Source organism: Canis lupus, chromosome 5, assembly GCF_048164855.1.
Source record: "Canis lupus baileyi chromosome 5, mCanLup2.hap1, whole genome shotgun sequence".
In the NCBI taxonomy this organism is placed as follows: domain Eukaryota; kingdom Metazoa; phylum Chordata; class Mammalia; order Carnivora; family Canidae; genus Canis; species Canis lupus.
Window position 1 is genome coordinate 67,630,340 of NC_132842.1, and position 18,627 is coordinate 67,648,966.

General features: G+C 47.1%; 1 protein-coding gene across 13 annotated transcripts in view; it reads left to right on the plus strand.

Annotated features, from left to right (window-relative positions):
• LOC140633951 (ATP-binding cassette sub-family C member 12) overlaps positions 1-18,627 on the plus strand; it is an 82,643-nt gene that overhangs the window by 47,180 nt on the left and 16,836 nt on the right. For 11 of the 13 annotated variants that reach the window (XR_012031546.1, XR_012031545.1, XR_012031547.1 and 8 more), the window contains 11 exons: positions 333-405; positions 2,105-2,308; positions 5,737-5,871; positions 5,974-6,049; positions 6,135-6,206; positions 9,182-9,271; positions 9,942-10,045; positions 11,979-12,176; positions 12,937-13,163; positions 14,331-14,423; positions 17,039-17,176. Coding sequence is in view for 10 of the 13 variants with exons in the window: in XM_072827152.1 (XP_072683253.1) it covers positions 333-405; positions 2,105-2,308; positions 5,737-5,871; positions 5,974-6,049; positions 6,135-6,206; positions 9,182-9,271; positions 9,942-10,045; positions 11,979-12,176; positions 12,937-13,163; positions 14,331-14,423; positions 17,039-17,176 (1,410 nt within the window). In the remaining 3 variants the exon portion in view is untranslated. The remainder of the gene's footprint in view (positions 1-332; positions 406-2,104; positions 2,309-5,736; positions 5,872-5,973; positions 6,050-6,134; positions 6,207-9,181; positions 9,272-9,941; positions 10,046-11,978; positions 12,177-12,936; positions 13,164-14,330; positions 14,424-17,038; positions 17,177-18,627) is intronic. The other 2 variants (XM_072827157.1, XM_072827158.1) reach the window with 2 other exon arrangements.

Here is an 18,627-nt window from a genome sequence, read left to right on the forward strand (position 1 = left end):
GAAGCCTCCCACAGTGACCTCAGCCTACACTGGTCACTCCCTTCTCTGACTCCCAAGAGCAGTGCTAGCAGTTAGTGCCCCTATTTTCCCTTAGAGGTTTCACGTACATTGATATCTTCCCCTAAAAGCAGGAAGGCTGTGAAGGGATGAGTCATCCCTGAGTCAACTCTGCATCAGATGTGTGGGGAATCAAGGGGAAACTGCCTTTGGACACCAAAGATAAAGCAACTGGCCACCTCCTTGCCTTACCCAGTGACACCAGCAATGCCTTTCCAGGTAGCTTAGAGCAGCAATGGGGTCACCATGCTGACTTCTGTCATTTGTGTCCATAGGTATCAGCACACTATTCAAGTCTGTGCCCTCCAGGGGGATCTGAACAGCCTTCCATATGGAGACCTGACTGAGGTGAGCAGAGCTACGAGTTCAATCCCACTGCAGCAGCATGGCAGCCTGGCTGCCCAGGTCAGAAGAGCTGAGGCTGGCAGGCCCTGGTTCCATCCACATTTGGATGCCCTAGAAGAAAAAAGGGTCCCAGGAAGCATAAGAAAAGCCAGGTTCTATCATCCTAAATTCTCCATCTGGGTTTATTCTGGGGGGAATATTACAATGGATGTAGAATCAATTCTACTTGTATTGGGTTCAGTGTGGTCACTCCTGGAGCCATTCCCAATCTGTCTGTTAACTTAGAGAATGTTTCTGGTGAAAGCTGATTCCTTACCTTATGCACTGGCCTTGTCCTCCAAAGACAGAGGTCTGGGGTGCTGCATTGTGGCTGGAGGCTCAAGGGCCCCTTCTTGATTCATTTGCTCTGCTCTCCAAACATTGCTCCCAGCTGCTTTTCCAAAAGGCTGCCTGGGTCCTGGGTTAAGCCTGCCAACTCAGGTCACTCAGGGATGGGGGTCACTGTGCCATATTCCTATTTCCTTTTCCCAATGTGCCCTCTGCTTAGTTTTTTACTTTGCCCAAAAGCCCCAGAGGAGACCAGAGAGCTAAGGTGTCTTGAAGAAAGACCAGTTCAGAACACATTGCCTTTTTCTGCTAGGGCCTTCAATGTGCCTATGTCAAAGAAATGGCCACCACAGCCATCCTGGCCTGGCCTTCAGGATCTCTCTTGCCATATCTGTGGCCCACCTCCCCAGGGTTTGCTTCTACTCATCCCTACCTGCCTACCTAAGTGTATACTTGTCTTCTACCTCCAGACCTCTGTTTCTGCTATTGTTATTGCCTTTCAAGTTCCAACCACAAATCCACCCCCTTCAGGGAGACTTTCTTGAATCCTATAACCTACAGTAATTTGCCCCAGAATACTTGGCTTATGCTTCTCAGTTGGCAATAGTTAAATTCTGCTTTGTATCATAATCTGTATAACTGATCATGTCCCCACTTTCTGCTGGTATGAGCTCCCAGTAGATCGGGGACTTTTTTTTAGTCCAGCTTCATGTGTCTTTCCCCTGTGCTCAGCCTAATGCCTGGCTGAACATAATAGGGGTTCACTTCGGGTTCAGTTAGACAGAATAACCTAAAGTAGGCTATCTAGCTTTTCTTTCTACAAATACTGAGCACCTGCACTGGGTCAGATGTGGTGCCAGGCCTTAGGATTATAGTAATGAACAAGGTAGACGTGCCTTCTGTCTTTGTAGAACTCAGAGGTCCTAGTGGGGGTGAGGAGTTGGTCCACAAGCAAGTAAATTGAGAGCCCCCTTGTCCATTTGCTCTCAGGCACTTCTCCTTAATGTTCACCTGTCCACTCTCCCAGAGCTTTCTGCTCAACAATTTCTTTTGGTATTAGTAGTCAAGAAATACCCCTCTCTATGGGATATGCACTGGAATGGGGCTGTTGTGAGACAGGTCCCCCTCATTCAACATTGGAAAGAGATTTTCCCTAGTTGCCACTGCCCATCAGACTTCCTGCAGAAGTGAGTCTTCCATTTCCCAGGGCATCTGGTGCAGTCAGGGAGTCACTATAAGGGGTGGAGGAACTAGGATGTAGTAATTATCAGTGTGCAGAAAAGTTTTGAGAAATTTCAAGAAGCTCTTGTTCCCTAATGACTGCAGGGTGAGGGTGGGGCCCAGATATGAGCAGTAATATATCTCCTGTCTACAGATTGGGGAGCGGGGCCTCAACCTCTCCGGGGGGCAGAGGCAGAGGATCAGTCTGGCCCGTGCTGTCTACTCAAACCATGAAATCTACCTTCTGGATGACCCCCTGTCAGCAGTGGATGCCCACGTGGGAAAGCATGTTTTTGAAGAATGCATTAAGAAGACACTCAGGGGGAAGACCATCGTCCTGGTGACCCATCAGCTGCAGGTGACTGAAACTGGCAGGATCCACAAAGTCATAGGATGAGTGTGGTACCTAATGCTCAGAGAGTCTCCTCTTCTGCCTAAACCTGTCTCTCATATCTGAGGCTGGCCTCACCTGACAGGGTTAGGGAGGGAGCAAGTTGTGTAGGCTATACTCATGATTCTCCTCAGCCATCCCAGCTTGCACATAGTCCTGTTCCTCTCTGAGCATAGCCTCTATTGGTCCTAAATTTGGTTTTAGTGGGGCCAAGGCCTTTCTTCCACAAGAGCATAGACTCTCCAGAAGCAAATGTCTTATATCTATGGGTGGCCATGGGGCACCTCCTCCAGCTCTGGACCACTGATGATGGTTGGGAAATGGTGGTGGGATGGGAAGCAGGTGGAAATAACTCAGGCCCTATCCTTCCTCAGATTGGCCTGAGGACAGGAATGCCAGGAGGGGGATAAGGGGCCCTGATGCTCCTGGCATCACTGGCCAGGGGAAAAAGCCCAGAGACTAGGACTTTTGGGCTGAAGGCAAGACTCTTTTCCCTTTTCAGAGCCACTCATTCAGATTTTGGAACATGAATCTTCTTAAGGAGTTACTAAGCTTGCCCTGAATGTGCTTGAGAATTGGGTAGGGTGGGGAAAGTTCTCACAGTATCAACCTCATCAGGTGTTCTGAATGCCTAGTAGGAATCTGAGACTCCCCTCTACCCTGAGACAAACCAGATTTTCCCCTGCTTCCATCTCCTGTTTCCACAGTGAGCCCCTAGAGGCGTGGGGTATGTGTGCACATGCATGTCCATGTGTATGTATGTGTATATACATGTGTGCATTTCCTGCTGGAGGAGAGATCCCATGGGACTGACTTACACTGAAAGGACTGTTGGAACAGAAGTCCTGTCTTCTTTCTTCTCCTGCTACCTATGGGGAAAATGTTCAACAGGGGTCTGGTCTGGGGGTAAGAGGCAGACCTCATGGTCTTTCCAAGGGTAAGTCAACCTAGAGGAAGGGGAGGCAAATGAGGTCGCCATGGCTACAGGATGCTCTAACCAGCATTTCTAGGATCTTCTCTCAGTGGCCAGAAGAGCCAGCTTGAAGAGGAGGAAGTTTCGTAAAGACCCAGAAAAACCATTCCTTCCCATTGCTATAGCTCTGCCCCAGCCTCTTTCTCTCTTTGCTGAGGACTGGAGTTCTCAGAATAAGCTTAAATCATCTGAATTTTGGGTTCCTTCTGAGTGGGCTCAATCACCTCCAGGAAGCATCCAGTGGGGCTGGTGCAGACAAGTTGCTCTGCTGGTCAGGCATCAGAATGGAGAAGATTGGGTTTCTTCTGGACTCTCATGAGGTCAGTGGGAATGGGCTTTCACCCAGTCAGGGCACTAAATGTTATAACTGCAGCTCTGCACTGTGAAAGTCTAAACCCTGGAGACCACCTACAGCAGGGAGGGTTGTCCTTCTGAGGGGTCCTGGGGATCAGGAGGGGGACTTCTGGACCCTGACAAGTGTGGGTCATAGCTGTCCTTGCAGGAGTCCTCCCTGGGGGGAGTCATTACCTCAGCCCTGGTCCAGTCTTTGAACCTTGATGACTAGCAGCATGACCTGAGGCAAGAACTCTTTTCCCCAGGTCTAAGTCTCCTCAAAGAGTCTACCTTCCACCAAGGTCATTGTCTCACTTTTTGAGTGTTGAAAAATGCAAGCAGCCACCAGATGGCACTGGAGTTTCAAGTCCAGTTGTCCATTGCTTGGGAGGAGGGGGCTCAGAGCCCCTGAACTGGAGCCCCTGGGCTTTTCTAGAACCTTACTCTGTTGCTTTTATTCTTGGGCCCACAGCCAATCCGGATGCTTCCCAGTACTTGGGCTGGGTGATTGCTCTTCTCTTATTTGAGGAAACAAATGAAATGAGGCCTGTGGTCATCACTGAAAACCACAACCCAGGGTCAGATTTTGTGAGTTTGCAAAACATTGCTGCTCAAATCACACCAGATATCACTGGCATGAGTTGGGGGGCTCATTAGCCAGAGGGCCTTCACCAGGAGTTTCTGGAGCTGGAACGTGGGCCCCCACAGAGGAAGGAAAGGCTGTAAGGCTGTCGCAGGCCCCACACTGGTGCCTCAGTTTCCCTGTGTGGAGAATGGGCTGATAACAAAGCTGCCACTTCCTTCACTGGCTTGAGAGATAAGAGAAAAAACAAGAACAGGCTTTGAAAAGCTAGGATATGCTGTATAAAGATGAGAGACTATTTTCAGGAAAAGGGCCCTCATAGAAAGTGTCTCAGTTGGATGTTAAAAGCCAGACTGTTTCTGCTTAGCTGTCTGGGAAAGTGGACAAGGAGCTGAGTCATTAGTCCAAGGGAGGCAGAAAGGCTGGAGCTGCCCATGCTGTCAGAACTGCTATCATCTAGCCTTTTGGGCACCACCCGCATTCTCCTAACACCCCATTGGGAGTATAGTGACCAAATGTAGCCACTTCTCTCAAGCTTTGAATCAAGAGCATCAAAAGTTGATTTGACCTTGGTGGACCCAGAGTACAGGGGAAGACCTTTGGCCTGTATTGTAAAGGCTTCATTAGGCTGAACCATCTTAAATCTTACAGCATCGTGCCCCCGTGGGAGGGACTTTCTGCTCTTAGATGGGTTGATCCTATGGAAAGAACTCTATCTCATTTCAAAAGAGAGGAAACCCCTCTTAGCAGAACTCTTTGATCTCAGGAGTGATATGTAAATGAAGGGAACTCAAATTAGAAAAACAGAAGTGCTTTGGCAAAATGTGGGATGCCATATTAAATGTAGCTAAATTTTTATCATACAGATAAAGCTGGTGTAAACTCCTCAGGCCCAGGGGGTGGGGGGATTTGGGGGAGGAGTAGGGCCTGGTGTGGCTTCATGTTCTGCTTCTCCTGGGCTAGATGAGGATCACGAGGTGGCCTTATAATGTTATCACAAAGGAAGGCCATTGCTGAGGTCATATTTCCCCTCTCCACCAAATCTTGTCTTGCAGTAACTTGTCAATTTCATATTCCAAATCCTTCCTGCCCCCGATCAGATTTTTTTTTAGCAGAACAGCTCATTTAGGGAACAGTGCTTCACAGTGACAACAAGAGGCTCTCTTTGTACTTATGACACCAGTGGGCACTAGATCAGTGCTTCTCAACTGGGGACCATTTTGCCTTTTAGAGGGTATTTGTCAATAACTGGAGACATTTTTGCTTATCACAACTGGGATAGAGGGGTGCCACTGGCATCTGGGGGTAGAGGAAAGGGGAGCTGCTAAATATCTTACAATGCATAGGACAGCATCTCGTCCCTACCCCAACAGCAAAGAATGATCTGGCCCTCAGTGCCACCTCTGTACTAGAGGAGCTTGGGATGCTACTGGATGGGAGTTTGGCATGGTGCTCTTCTCTCACCGGGTAGAAGTACACTGTAGATCATTTTAAATATCTTTGCAGTTCCTGGAGTCGTGTGATGAAGTCATTTTGTTAGAAGATGGAGAGATTTGTGAAAAGGGAACCCACAAGGAGTTAATGGAGGAGAGAGGGCGCTATGCAAAACTGATTCACAACCTCCGAGGGTTGCAATTCAAGGTAACTCTTCACACCTGGATGGGAGGTATGCAATCTTGCAATCTCCAGCCTGGGAGAAGTCCTGTCATGCAGCTTTCAGAAGGAATGTCATTTTGTCCCTAGGATCCAGAGCACATTTACAATGCAGCAATGGTGGAAGCCCTGAAGGAGAGCCCCGCTGAGAGAGATGAAGATGCTGGTACAATCCGAGTCCAAACCACTCCTGTCTTATTGCTCAGGGCTGATGAGCGGAGGCACAGATCTCTCTTTATTTCTCATCCTAGTTTTGGCTCCAGGAGATGGAAAGGATGAAGGAAAAGAACCTGAAACAGACTCAGAATTTGTAGACATAAAAGGTATTTGCTATTTATTCCCTCAGTTACATAGTCTTAAATATTTGTTGAGAGTTCTGGGTAGAGAAATGTGGACACATTGTAAGTCCTTTTGGGGCAGCTAGAATTAATACAGTTTACTGTCATGTGAGCCTTAGGGTTCAACTGCTTGAGTCCAAACTCTGGCTCAACCACTCACTAGTTTTATGAGTTGGCACAAGATACTTGGCCACTCTGATCCTTAGTTTCTTAATCCATAAAATGGGGGAAATAATAACCAATAATAACCAGGTTCTTATAAAGATCATGTGAGAAACTGCACATAAAATGATTAGCCCAGTGTCTGATATACAGTAACTTTCCACAGTAATCATTATTGTTATTAGTTAGAGAGGTCAAAGCAATGCACAGAGATTGGTTAGCAGCAAAAGCACACAGACGAGGTGTGGCACACTCTTTAGGGGAAGCACTGAGAAAGGAATGTGCAGCACTGAAGAGACTGGGTGTGAGTACTTAGCATTCTCCTATGTGCTGGGTACCACACAAGTCTGCACAGGCAAAAATACACCCCTGTTCTCAGGATCTCATGGTCTGGTGGGTGACACAGGCAAAGAGATAATCATGGGGAAGCTGGGCTAAAGGTAACAGGAAGTTGGGATGAGCATAACAAGTTGGGGGGGCCTCCCAAAGGTGGCAACCTTGGGACTGGTCCTTCAAGGATATGTAGGAGTTTTCTGGGGGGCACTGTGGTGAGAAAGTGGGGAAGGGGGAGAATTTGGGGGCGGAGGGCAGGAATTCCAGGAAGGCAGGGAGAAGAGATGGGAGAGATAAGATAGGCCTGTTGAGGGCCAGCTTCGTCAGGCTCCCTCTTCACTCTAGACACTGTTCCCTTCCACTTCTGCAAACATTCAATACCTGTTGAGCACCTACTCTGCCCCGCCTGGAGCTGGGCACTGAGAGGGCAGGGGTCCAGATCTACTGTCTCTTTCCTCAAAATGCCTTTGGTGGCTTTCCAAGTTAGAGCTCTGTTCCTCAACTAAAAAAAAAAAAAAAAAAAAAAACACCCTCAGTATACTTCGTCAAATTTAAGATACCATCCATTTTAAGATCACCATCGTTTTATGTACCACTTAGAAAGAAAAATCTCTGCCAATTAGATGATATGGCATGCTACCGAATGGAAGGCACATCCTGATTTCAGAGATGTTAAAATGTGAAAAAAAAAAATGTGAGTCTTTGAGTCGATGAAATTTGGCACCATTAATGGTGCTTGTGACAAATGCATGCACGTTTGGAAAGACAACATATTTTTATCACTCTGGAGGCGGCCAAGGCTGAAGAGAGGTACCCACCATCTCTTCCACTCCTTCCCAGGAAAGCTCCAGGCTACCCAGGATGTGAAGTCCTGTGGAGAAAGTAAACCCTGCTTCTCTATTTCTCTTCACCCCCTTTCTCTGGATGGGAAACTGAACGTGAGAAATCACATATTCTGAAAGCTCTAGGAGGGGAGCCAGTTAAAGGTGGCAGTGCCCACCACACTTGGCATCAGGGCATTTTCGAAAACACAGCAAGGTGAACAGAGTACTCCTGGCTGGGCTGGCGGGCTGCAATGGGATTTGACTAGTTCCCTTTGTTCTCCAGGATGTCTTTCATTAGGCTCCACCGATCCACTGAGGCATCTCTCTGATGTTGCAGGCCCAGAGGGAGACACAATGAGAGAAAGTCAGGCCGAACATTTTCAAAGAAGCACAAAGGTTCCCAGGCAGAGGGTATAATAGTGGCTCTATTCAGGGCAACTTTGAGGTGTGACAGCTCTCCCTTTCATAGCAAGGTGCCGAGAGCCTGTGCTCAGGGACACCCCCGTGTCTAGCTCTATTTATCTCAGTGTATAAAAGCCATGTATGGTTTAGGATTCTGCTTTGGAGCTGACATTTTCATGCTTCTGCATTGAAGGGAAGGAAGGGGACAAGTACTCAGTTCTGACTGTCGGGAGCTGCTTTAGCCAGCATCCCTTCACCTCTGGATGTGCTTTCTGTGAGAACTTGACAGTCCCTTTCCCTTCCCTTTGGAAAGTGGAGAGGACTTGGAATCACCAGGTGGAAGGGATCAGGAGTCCATGCAGCTGCTGGCCGAGGAGGATGCCCTGAGGCATGAACTCTGAGAAGACAGGAGCCACCTCCTTCTGGTTCAGTAGTTGCTGTGGGCCCCGTGGCACTTCAGTGCATGCAGCCCACTCCCAGCTGTATTCCTTTGCCTGGGGGCTCTCCCTGCAAGCTGCCAGCCTCCTGTCAAGCTAGAAGCACTTGGGGGAATTAACCCCCACAGGGAGGAGCCCTCACCCAGTGGCCAATGGGATTTGTAGAAATAGCCTGTATCCCTCTGGTCAGGTGAAAAACCTGCGAGGTGTGTGTCCCACTCTGGCTCTGACACGTCTCAGCAAGGAGTTCAGCACTAGTTGTGCACGGGGTCACAGGCTTGATGAGATCCCTTTTACTGTTGCCTTTCCTATGCCCTAAAGCTCCCGAATAAGCTGCATGCCTTCATATCCTTTTCTTAGGAACTACTTCTGGGGGGCAGCCTGGGTGGCTCAGTGGTTGAGCACAGCCTTCAGCCCAGGGCATGATCCTGGGGGACCCGGAATCGAGTCCCACGTCGGGTTCCCTACATGGAGCCTGCTTCTCCCTCTGCCTGTGTCTCTGCCTCTTTCTCTTCGTGTCTCTCATGAATAAATAAATAAATAAATCTTTAAAAAAAAATAGAAGCTGGGCTGAGCACAAAGTAGGTGCTTAATAAATATTTCTCAAAAGAATGAAAGCCACCTGTCATGAGGATTGAATAAAATAACCCAATAATGGGCAAAAGTGTGTTGGGAATTTCAAAGCGGAGGACAAATGGAAGGAAGGGTGAAAACTGCCCCTGTTGGGGGTGCGGGTATGCAGGAGGGGTGAGCCTGACCCCCTGGGCTACAGGTGCCACAGGACTTGTGTCTGTCTCCGTAGTTCCTCTGCACCAGCTTGTCCAGACTGAATCCCCTCAGGAAGGAACCGTGACCTGGAAAACGTATCACACGTACATTAAGGCTTCTGGAGGTTCGACATAAAACAACGGGTTTCTTGATTTAATTTGCATTTAAAAATCCTTTCTCAAACTGTTGGGTTCACGTTTTATGATTTCCTTAACAATTACTCCTTTTATGCTAAAGCTGTTTATCAATGCCTTCTATTTTTTTTTTCCACCTGAAGTCTGATAATACAGCCTTTTGAATGGAATCACCCTTTATCCCCATTAAAGCTGCCAGACTCTATTTATTGAAGCTGAGTGAGCAGCAGCGTGGACCAGCCATGGTTCCTCCGCACCTCGCGGCCTCTTCTCTGAGTGCAGCAGCAATCCGCTCATGGCCTGCCTTCGGGGCACAGTTCTCATCTCGGGGTGCAAAACTACCTTACAGTTTTATTCCCTGTCTGCTCAGCACGACTGGGTTTTTGTTTGGTTTTGAGGAATACCGAGTTACTCCTATTAAGGTGCATATTGGTGGTTTTTTTCAATATATTGGCAATTTGGACCCATTTTCCAACCAGGTAGAACACATGTCCCCTGGAGGTTCAGAGTCCCAACACCCAGACTTGTGAAAGCAGCCAGGAAGGTGGTTCCCAGGGGAGGGGGCCCTCTTCCTGCGGGCTTTGAATTTTCCATCAAGGCTGGACCCGCTGCAGCCCCCTCCTCTGTAACCCCCCTGGGCCCTCTCCCCTCCTCTTGCAGGGTACCTTCTCTCTCTCTTTGTGGTGTCATTTTTCCTCCTGATGATCGGCAGCTCTGCCTTCAGCAATTGGTGGCTGGGTCTCTGGCTAGACAAGAGCTCACAGGTGAGTTTCCCTTTGGCATTGGAAAATGTTGAGTCAGTGGCTGGCAGAGAGCACAAATGCCCCCAACACCACACGATGAACCTCCCGCTGCCTCTTCCGCAAAGTTGAGATCAGTTGCCTGCACAATTCAATTCCTGAAATTCCCTTTGATGGGAATGATGGGAATTTTTTTTTTTCTTTTTTTGGTGCCACCTTTGGATTTTAAAGGATTGGCTAAATAGATTGTGATGGTGCCAGGCAAATGCAGCATGTCCATGGAGCCATGCTTGTGTAGGATTGTCAGTGAGGCACCTCTGAGGACGGCCTTTCCCTGGAGGGGCCAGGGAAACCTAGCATGGATTTTAATCCTCCTGCCTCTGAACAGAAACTGACATCTTACTGTTGACACTGTCAGATGGCAGGGGGTTCCATGTCTCTCTGCTCTTCAAAGTCCCTTACAAGAACGGTACATGCAAAAGCCAGACTCAGTCCCTGGTCGTGCTGCAGAGCCACCGTGTATCTTTCTCAGACACTGGGTATTTGCCACCTGAGGGTCTCCTCTAGACCAGGGCCTCTCCTGGGAAGGACTGATAGTTCTGCTCTTGCTGGAGCTTGCTAAAAACTCTCCCAGCTTTTGGGCAATGGTTTCTGAGCTTTTCTGGAGCCCCTGGGAATGCTGTGGGCCCATCCTGCAAGATAACATTTTGGTATAGTTCTGTTGTTATGACAACCAAAATGGGAAAGCACTGGGGAGATGTAGGTAGGGGAGAGGTCACTACAGCTCTTGGGAGGTTGGCACAGCTTCCTGAGGGCAGTTCTTCCCAAATGGAGAAGCCAGTGGGTGCTCTGCACTGTGCAGAGAGTCATCTCTGGAATATCCCCCAGATCCTCCCTGACACATGAAGAGCTCTTTCCTTAGGGACCCCATGGTTTCTGGCCAGGATGGAACCTCCTCCTCCTAGGTGTGGTGCTTCCCCAGTGGGCCAGTGCCATTGGCTAATTGAGCATGCAGCAGTGATAGTAGACCAGGCGTTTGCCTCCCCCCTAACCTCCCACCCCGACACTGTGGGCACAACCTCTTTTCAAGCTGGGCCTTTCATCAATTAGCTCCCCAGGGATGCTTTTGCTTTTATGGATGTTCATCCATCAGCTGTCACCTCTGGTTTACATTTCCGCTATTGCTATAATCAGCAAAATGGCATTTAGAAGAAAGATGCTTATTTGCTCCCCAAAGGCAGTCTTGACTTTCAGCACATGCCTCAGAGAAAGATGAAGCTGCCAATTTCTCAAGAGGAGGGGATGGCCTCTCCCCAGAAAATGTGTGTTCTCTCCGCAGCAGGATGAAGCAGGAGGGAGCCCTGTGGTTCACCAGGCTCCCTTCTCCCTACCAGGGACTTCAGGGCAGTAGACCAGTGCTGTCCATGATACTCCTTGAGAAAAGGAAAAAAGAGGGGACTGTGGGGCTGGCCCATCCTACAGAGAGACCCCCTATACCTCCCCAAAGGCCTGGTGACTTCTGCTAGGGAGGTTCCTGATATCCTGTTCTGTATGGGCTGCCCGAGGGCTGTTGAGCCAGCCTCATGGAATCTGGATTTCCTGTGCTTCTATAATCTTCCTGGCCCAACATCACCTCTTATCTCCTAAGACATAGTTTGCTTCTGGGACAGAAGCTATCCGGCCACCCTGTGCCCTGGCCACCTTGTCTGCTTTACTTGCCCACTGACTGTGCCGAGTCTTGTAAGTCAGATGCCCTTGGAGGCAGGTAGCCCAGCAGGAGGACCCATGCAAAGCTCATAGGTCTTCCAATGGAAGTGACCTGATTTTGCTACCTGCTTCATTTTTTTGCAATTTTATACCTCTTTTTAGTTTCTTCTCCCTGGAAAGGTCCTCTGGCAAATTCTCACATTCCTGATCGTTTACCAATTCTTAGTGCTTTTCTAATTTTTCTCCAAAGATGACCTGTGGGCCTCAGGGCAACAAGAGTGCATGTGAGATTGGCGCAGTGCTGGCAGACACCGGGCAGCATGTGTACCAGTGGGTGTACGCAGGGAGCATGCTGTCTGTGCTGACATTTAGTGTCATCAAAGGTTTCACCTTCACCAAGACCACATTGATGGCATCCTCCTCCTTACATGACCACGTGTTTGACAAGGTACTGCTCCCAGGAGCTGCATGCAATTCCAGCATTTCCCGAGCCCCTATGATACATCACGCACTGTGCTGGGCTCTGGGCATAGACACAATGCTCAAGGAGCTTACTCTTGAGTCTGAGAAACCTCCTGATATCTACTACTAACAGTGAAGGCAAAGTCCAGGGATTGTAGGGATGGGTCACGGGCTCTCAGGCTAGACTGGGGATGGAATGAAGGTGGTCAGGAAGGTTTCCCTGAGGACACTGCCCGGGAGCAGACATGTACAGGCCCATAGGCCATCTCCAGCTCCAAAGAGCCCTGGATATGCCAAGGCCCTCAAGAGGTGCTTCTGGCCATTTTCTCATTCCACTGCTGCGGTAGGCAGAATTGACTTATTTTATGATTTATTTTATTGCCAGGGCCCTGGCCAGAGCGCACAGATGTGGTTCACACTAGGTAGACAGATGGTTTTTATTGCCCCAGAGCACAAAATACCCCCCTCCTCCCAAGGCATCTCAGGCTGCATCCCAAGTTTGGAAGGAGGTCTGACCTGCAGGGCTCTCCCTGGGACTCCACACAGAGGCTGAAGCTCTCCATGCTCACTCTCATTCATGGGAGCCACAAGAATGAGCAGCATCCTCACTTTCCCAGGATAGCCTGGGATGCTGTGTTGGACCCTGGGAAAATGCTCGAGCCGCTCAAAGTATCCCAGCCCCTGCAGAGTGGTTCAGTGTTTCCTAAATACACACCTTGACGCGGACTTTCGGATTTTATCCACAGATCCTAAGGAGCCCAATGAGCTTCTTTGACAGGATGCCCACTGGCAGACTAATGAACCGTTTTTCCAAGGACATGGACGAGCTGGATGTGAGGCTGCCATTTCACGCAGAGAACTTTCTGCAGCAATTTTTTATGGTGCTGTTTATTCTTGTGATATTGGCTGCTGTGTTTCCTGCTGTCCTTTTAGTCCTGGCCGGCCTTGCTGTCGGCTTCTTCATTCTTTTACGGTAGGTTGATGCACTGTTTAAAAAGGAGCACATGAAACCTTTATGCACAATGACCCAGTAGTATCAGGTGATGCTAAATCCTTGCTATCTCCTCTGAATGGGGGAGCATATTGATTTTTACTACTGACAAAATGCCAGGTGCTACACTCGGAGTTTTGCATTTTAGCCTCAGAGTAACCCTGAGAGGTGGGCATGATTGGGAGTTTAAGTCAGTGGTCCTAGGCGGGGAAACTAGTCACCATGGTTGCTGCCTCTCTGCTGTAATATTCTCAGCCTCGGAGCTCTCTCTGCCATCCTGCTGTCAGAAGCAGAGAGAGACCAGTCCTTAGTCCCTCGAAGCTTTGGGAACTGGCCCCCACTCTAACTGCTGGTATGGTTAGGGAAAGGCCTCAGGCAGCTAGGCACTGGGGAGTCATGCTGAGGCTGTGCAGCTTTCCCACTTCCTCACCCACCTTGGAGGGAAGCAGGAGGTGGGACTGACCCCAGCCCAATCTTGGGGTGAACTGGGGTTCTCAGCAGGCAGTGTGGCCCATTGCATAAGGCCAAAGGGTTGGAAATCAGAGAAATTTGCACCAGAGCCCCAACTTTACCGCAAAACCACCTGGAGGGCCTTGGGGAAGCCAGAGAAATACTGGAAGCCTGTTTCCTCATCTCTAAAGGCAATCATTAAAACATATACCTCATCTATGCCAGGGAGTCCTTGTGAGTATCAAATGAGACTGTAGGGCTGTAAGTGGCTTATAAACTAGTAGCAGAATACAGCTGACCCTAGAACAACATAGGTTTGAACTGCAAAGGTCCATTTCTATGTGGATTCTTTTTTATATATATATATAAATACAGTACCATACTATAAATGTATTTTCTCTTCCTTATGATTTTTAAATGATGCTTTCTTTTCTCTATCTTACTTTATTATAAGAATATAGTATATAATACATATAACATAAATATATGTTAGCCGACTATTTGTTATTGGTAAGGTTTCCAATCAACAGTAGGCTATTGGTAGTTAGATTTTTGGGCAGTCAAAAGTTATACGTGGATTTCCAACTGTATGGGGGAATCAGTGTCCCTAACCTTTGTGTTGTTCAAGGGTCAACTATACAACGTTATAGAAACTTTGAGTTTTCATAAGACTCAACAATATGTTTATTATGCTCCTAGATGTGCCAAATTTTGGGCTGGACACCGAGGGTCTCAAAGAGGGTCCCCCAGTTGTAAAGGATTCAGCCCCAAATCTTGGACCTGCCTCCATCTGTAAGCAAGTTTGTTTTCATCCAGGGACACCACACTCAGAGCTGAGTTTTAGAAATAACACTTTGGTCACAGTGTGGAGGATGGATGGAGCTACAGAAAGATCAGGACCAGGGCTATGGGATGAGAGACTTAAAACGTAGAGTCTGAATGAGAGATGAGACAGGTGGCAGTAGTAGGGGACAGAAAAGAGGGGTGGATTTGGGAGCCACTTCTGAGATGGTCTTTAGGGTTGGGGGATGGGAGAGGCGAAGGATGAGTCCAAGAAGGGGAGTGATGCAGGTGTTATGGGAAGGGAAACAATTTGGGTAATCAAGATTGTAGGCTTACTTTTGGATGTTTCAAATCTGTGGGTCAAGTCCTCAGATGGTGCCAATAAACAGTGGGAAGGGAAGGGAGGGTCTGGGATGCACTGGGGCTAGACAGATGGACTCTGCATCCTTGACTTCCACACAGGAGCTCGTGTGATGGTGGGAACTAGCATCAATGCCCCGGGCTCTCTCTTTGGTCTCCCACTATTTCCCTGGTGGCTCCAAGAAAGGTCGTCACATGGCCTCATTGTCCAGCCTCAAAGGTTTATTGTGGTGATCCAATAAAATACTTTCTGCAAGTTCTTTGCAAAGATATAGCATATCTTGGATACCACTTCTTAAAATGGGCTCCTTGGCTTGGTGTTCATTTTTTGTAATCCCTGTGTTTGACCAACTATTGTTCCTGTCTGTTCTCCACTTTATGCTGTTGATTTACTTAGCAAAAGGTTTTTCTCTGCTCTGCATCCCTACTTCTTGCTACAAAGACAGGCCAGACCGTGGCTGGCTATAACTGAATCACCTAAATATTTCCAACTAACTCACTTGAGCTCTAAGCTAATGAGGTTTTCCTTCCTCTCCCCCGGGTGAGTTTTAGCTGAGAGTCTGGAGGGCAGATTAGATTTGCTGTCATGGGCCAGCCTGCCAATGTGCATGCCTGAGGGCAGTAGTCTGGCTCTCAGCAGGGTCCTGGAGCTTCAACACCCAGGGGAGTTGCATCCTGTGGAGGGGTTTGGTTCTAAAGTCAGCTCCTGAGGCTATGATTCAAAATTACCTTTGAAAATGCCTTTAGAAGACCATGCATTGGCAGTTGAAACACCAGATTTTCCTCCAGAGTTGGAACAGATCACTTTTCCTTTAGTTGGTTCCCAAAAAGTGGTTGGCTTCTATTAGGAACTGCATTGTATGAAAATTTCTGGTCTTTAAAGACTGGAATCATATCTCCTGCAGTAAGACATTCATGCTACAAGAAGCATTCAAAACTGAAACCACAGCAAGGAATGGCACACATTTCTGAGGCTCCTTCCTGATTTTTTTTTTTTTTTTGTGGTAGTTTTGTAGTTTCAGGTTTTTATTTATTTATTTTATTTTAAAAAATATTTTTATGTATTTATTCGTGAAGACACAGAGAGAGAGAGGCAGAGACATAGGCAAAGGGAGAAGCAGGCTCCATGCAGGGAGCTCGATGTGGGACTTGATCCCGGGACTCCAGGATCATGCCCTGGGCCAAAGGCAGGCACTAAACCGCTGAGCCACCCAGGGATCCCGTTGTTTCAGGTTTTTATTTAAATTTCAGTTAGTTAACATAAAGCATAAAATTAGTTGTAGAATTTTAGGTGTAGAATTTAGTGATTCATCATTCACATGTAACACCCAGTGCTCATCACAAGTGCCCTCCTTAATAGACATTACCCATTTAATCCCCTACCTCCCCTCTAGCCACCCTCAGTTTGTTCTCTATAGTTAAGAGTCTGTTTTATGGCTTGCTTCCTCTCTTTTATTTTCCCCCTGTGTTCATCTGTTTTGTTTCTTAAATTCCACATGTGAGTGAAATCATATGGTATTTGTCTTTCTCTGACTTACTTCACCTAAAATAATACACTCTAGCTCCATCCATGTCATTGCAAATGGCAAGATTTCATTTTTTTGATGGCTGAGTAATATTTAATCATATATATATATATATCACATCTTCTTTATCCATTCATCAGTCAACATTTAGGCTCTTCCATAATTCAGCTATTGTTGATAATGCTCCTATAAACATCATGGTGCACGTTTCTTTTCAATATTTTTGTATTCTTTGAGTAAATACCTAGTAGTGCAATTACTGGGTAGTTCTACTTATAACTTTTTGAGGAGACTCCATACTGTTTTCCAGAGGGGGGGCGCCAGTTTGCATTCTCACCAACAGTGTAGGAGGGTTCTCCTTTCTCTGCATCCTTGCCAACGTCTGTTGTTTCCTGTGTTGTTAATTTTAGCCATTCTGACAGGTGTGAAGTGGTATCTCATCATGGTTTTGCTTTGTACTGCTCTGATGATGAGTGATGTCGAACACGTTTCCATGTATCAAGAAGCCATCTGTATGTCTTCTTTGGAAAAATGTCTATTCATACCTGAAACACATTTCTGAGACCCCATCTGTTCCACAACTGGCCTGTCCTAGAGGAGAGTGGTGGGCCAACTCCTTTTCCCTAGTTAGATGACACCCATCTGACTTAAACTGTCTTGAGTGCATAGTCAGACCAGTGTGTGCTAAGAGTGAGCCCTCAGAGACCCTACTTTGTGGCCCTTTTGATTTCTCCACAGCATTTTCCACAGAGGAGTCCAGGAGCTCAAGAAGGTAGAGAACATCAGCCGGTCTCCCTGGTTCTCCCACATCACTTCCTCCATGCAGGGCCTGGGCATCATCCACGCCTATGACAAGAAGGAGGACTGCATTAGCAAGTGAGTCCAGCGCGGGGCCCACTCCAGGGCTCCCTACTTCATGCTTCACTCTGGATGGGAGGTCACAGGAATAGATGACTACTCTGGCTCTGAGAAGGGAAGTCTGGGATGCTGGGGACTTACTGTAGGTGAATTGCTGGCAGAGTCAAGAAGAGTAGTCTAAGGCACTAGGCCTTTCTTCCTAGTATCTGGGGCCCCAAAAGTGGTGCGCTCATTCAATGACAACCTCAATATGTGAATTTATGTGTTTTATCTTTTGCACTAGAAGTTAAATGTTTCCAATTCAGGAAAGTAAGAGAAAGCAGAAAAAAGAAGGAAAAAACAATCACCCACAGGTCCCCAACCTAAATCTTATTAATATGTTCATTTATTTCCTTCTACTCTTTTCTTTTCTCCTATTTCTTAAGTATTCATAATCATGTTTGCTTCATTTTATTGTTAAATAACATTTTTAAATGTTATATTTCTCATAAAAAGAAATTTTAAAGACCATATTATGTTTTACTTGATGAATACAGCACTTTCTTTCTCTTTAAAATGTGGGGAATAGATAAGTAAATTTCTCCGGAAATTTCTAGCTCCAAACTTCTAAAATACAGAAGGAATTATATCAACCATATAGGCTCATTGTGGTAGCAAAGACTTCCAAATTTTAGGGGCTTAATACAATATGGGTTTATTCTTCTTCAAGTCCATTTTGTAATGAGAGTTCATAGGGCAGGGGAATGGGCTGTTGTTCTACCTGGGCTTTTCCAGCCTGAGGGCCTTGGGGATTTTTTCCAGAATCCTCTGTGTCTAACTGGAAGATAAGGTGAGGAATGGGTGCAGGACTCCTTGGGAAATTTTTATGGGTTAACTCCAATGAGGATACTCATCATTTCTGCACATTCATTGGCCAGACTTCATTCATACAGGCTGGTGCAAGGGAGTCTGGGAAATGTAGTCCAGCTGTGCATAGGAGGAAAAGAAAAGGGAGTTTGGTGAATCTATAGCAGTGAATCTGCCACATAGGTGTTCCATTTTGTTTTGTTTTGTTTTTCTTCCATATTTTTCTGCCTTAAAAACCTAACACACACTTCAAGTTTGAGTCTAATTCTCTCTCTCTCCTTACATTTTGCCACTCAGGATCTTGGTGTAGACTTGGCATTCAGCTTGGTTTTAGTTCAATCAGTGGCTATGCTATTCCTAGTTTAACTTGAATGTCATCTGTCAAGAGTCCTGCATCACACATGGACCCTTCCAGTGTCCATGGAGTCATTCATGGACTTACTCATGACAAACAAAACAGATACAAGCATTGTCTTCCTGCAAATTATCGTCCAAGGTTTCCAAGGGAATCCTATAGGACAGTTGAGTCCTACAGGACTGATGGGGTCCCTTCTTTTAATACTTTCTTTCCTGTCTGGACTTTCCAGAGGGCTTAGGCTTCTGACATGTATTGCTTTTGTCAC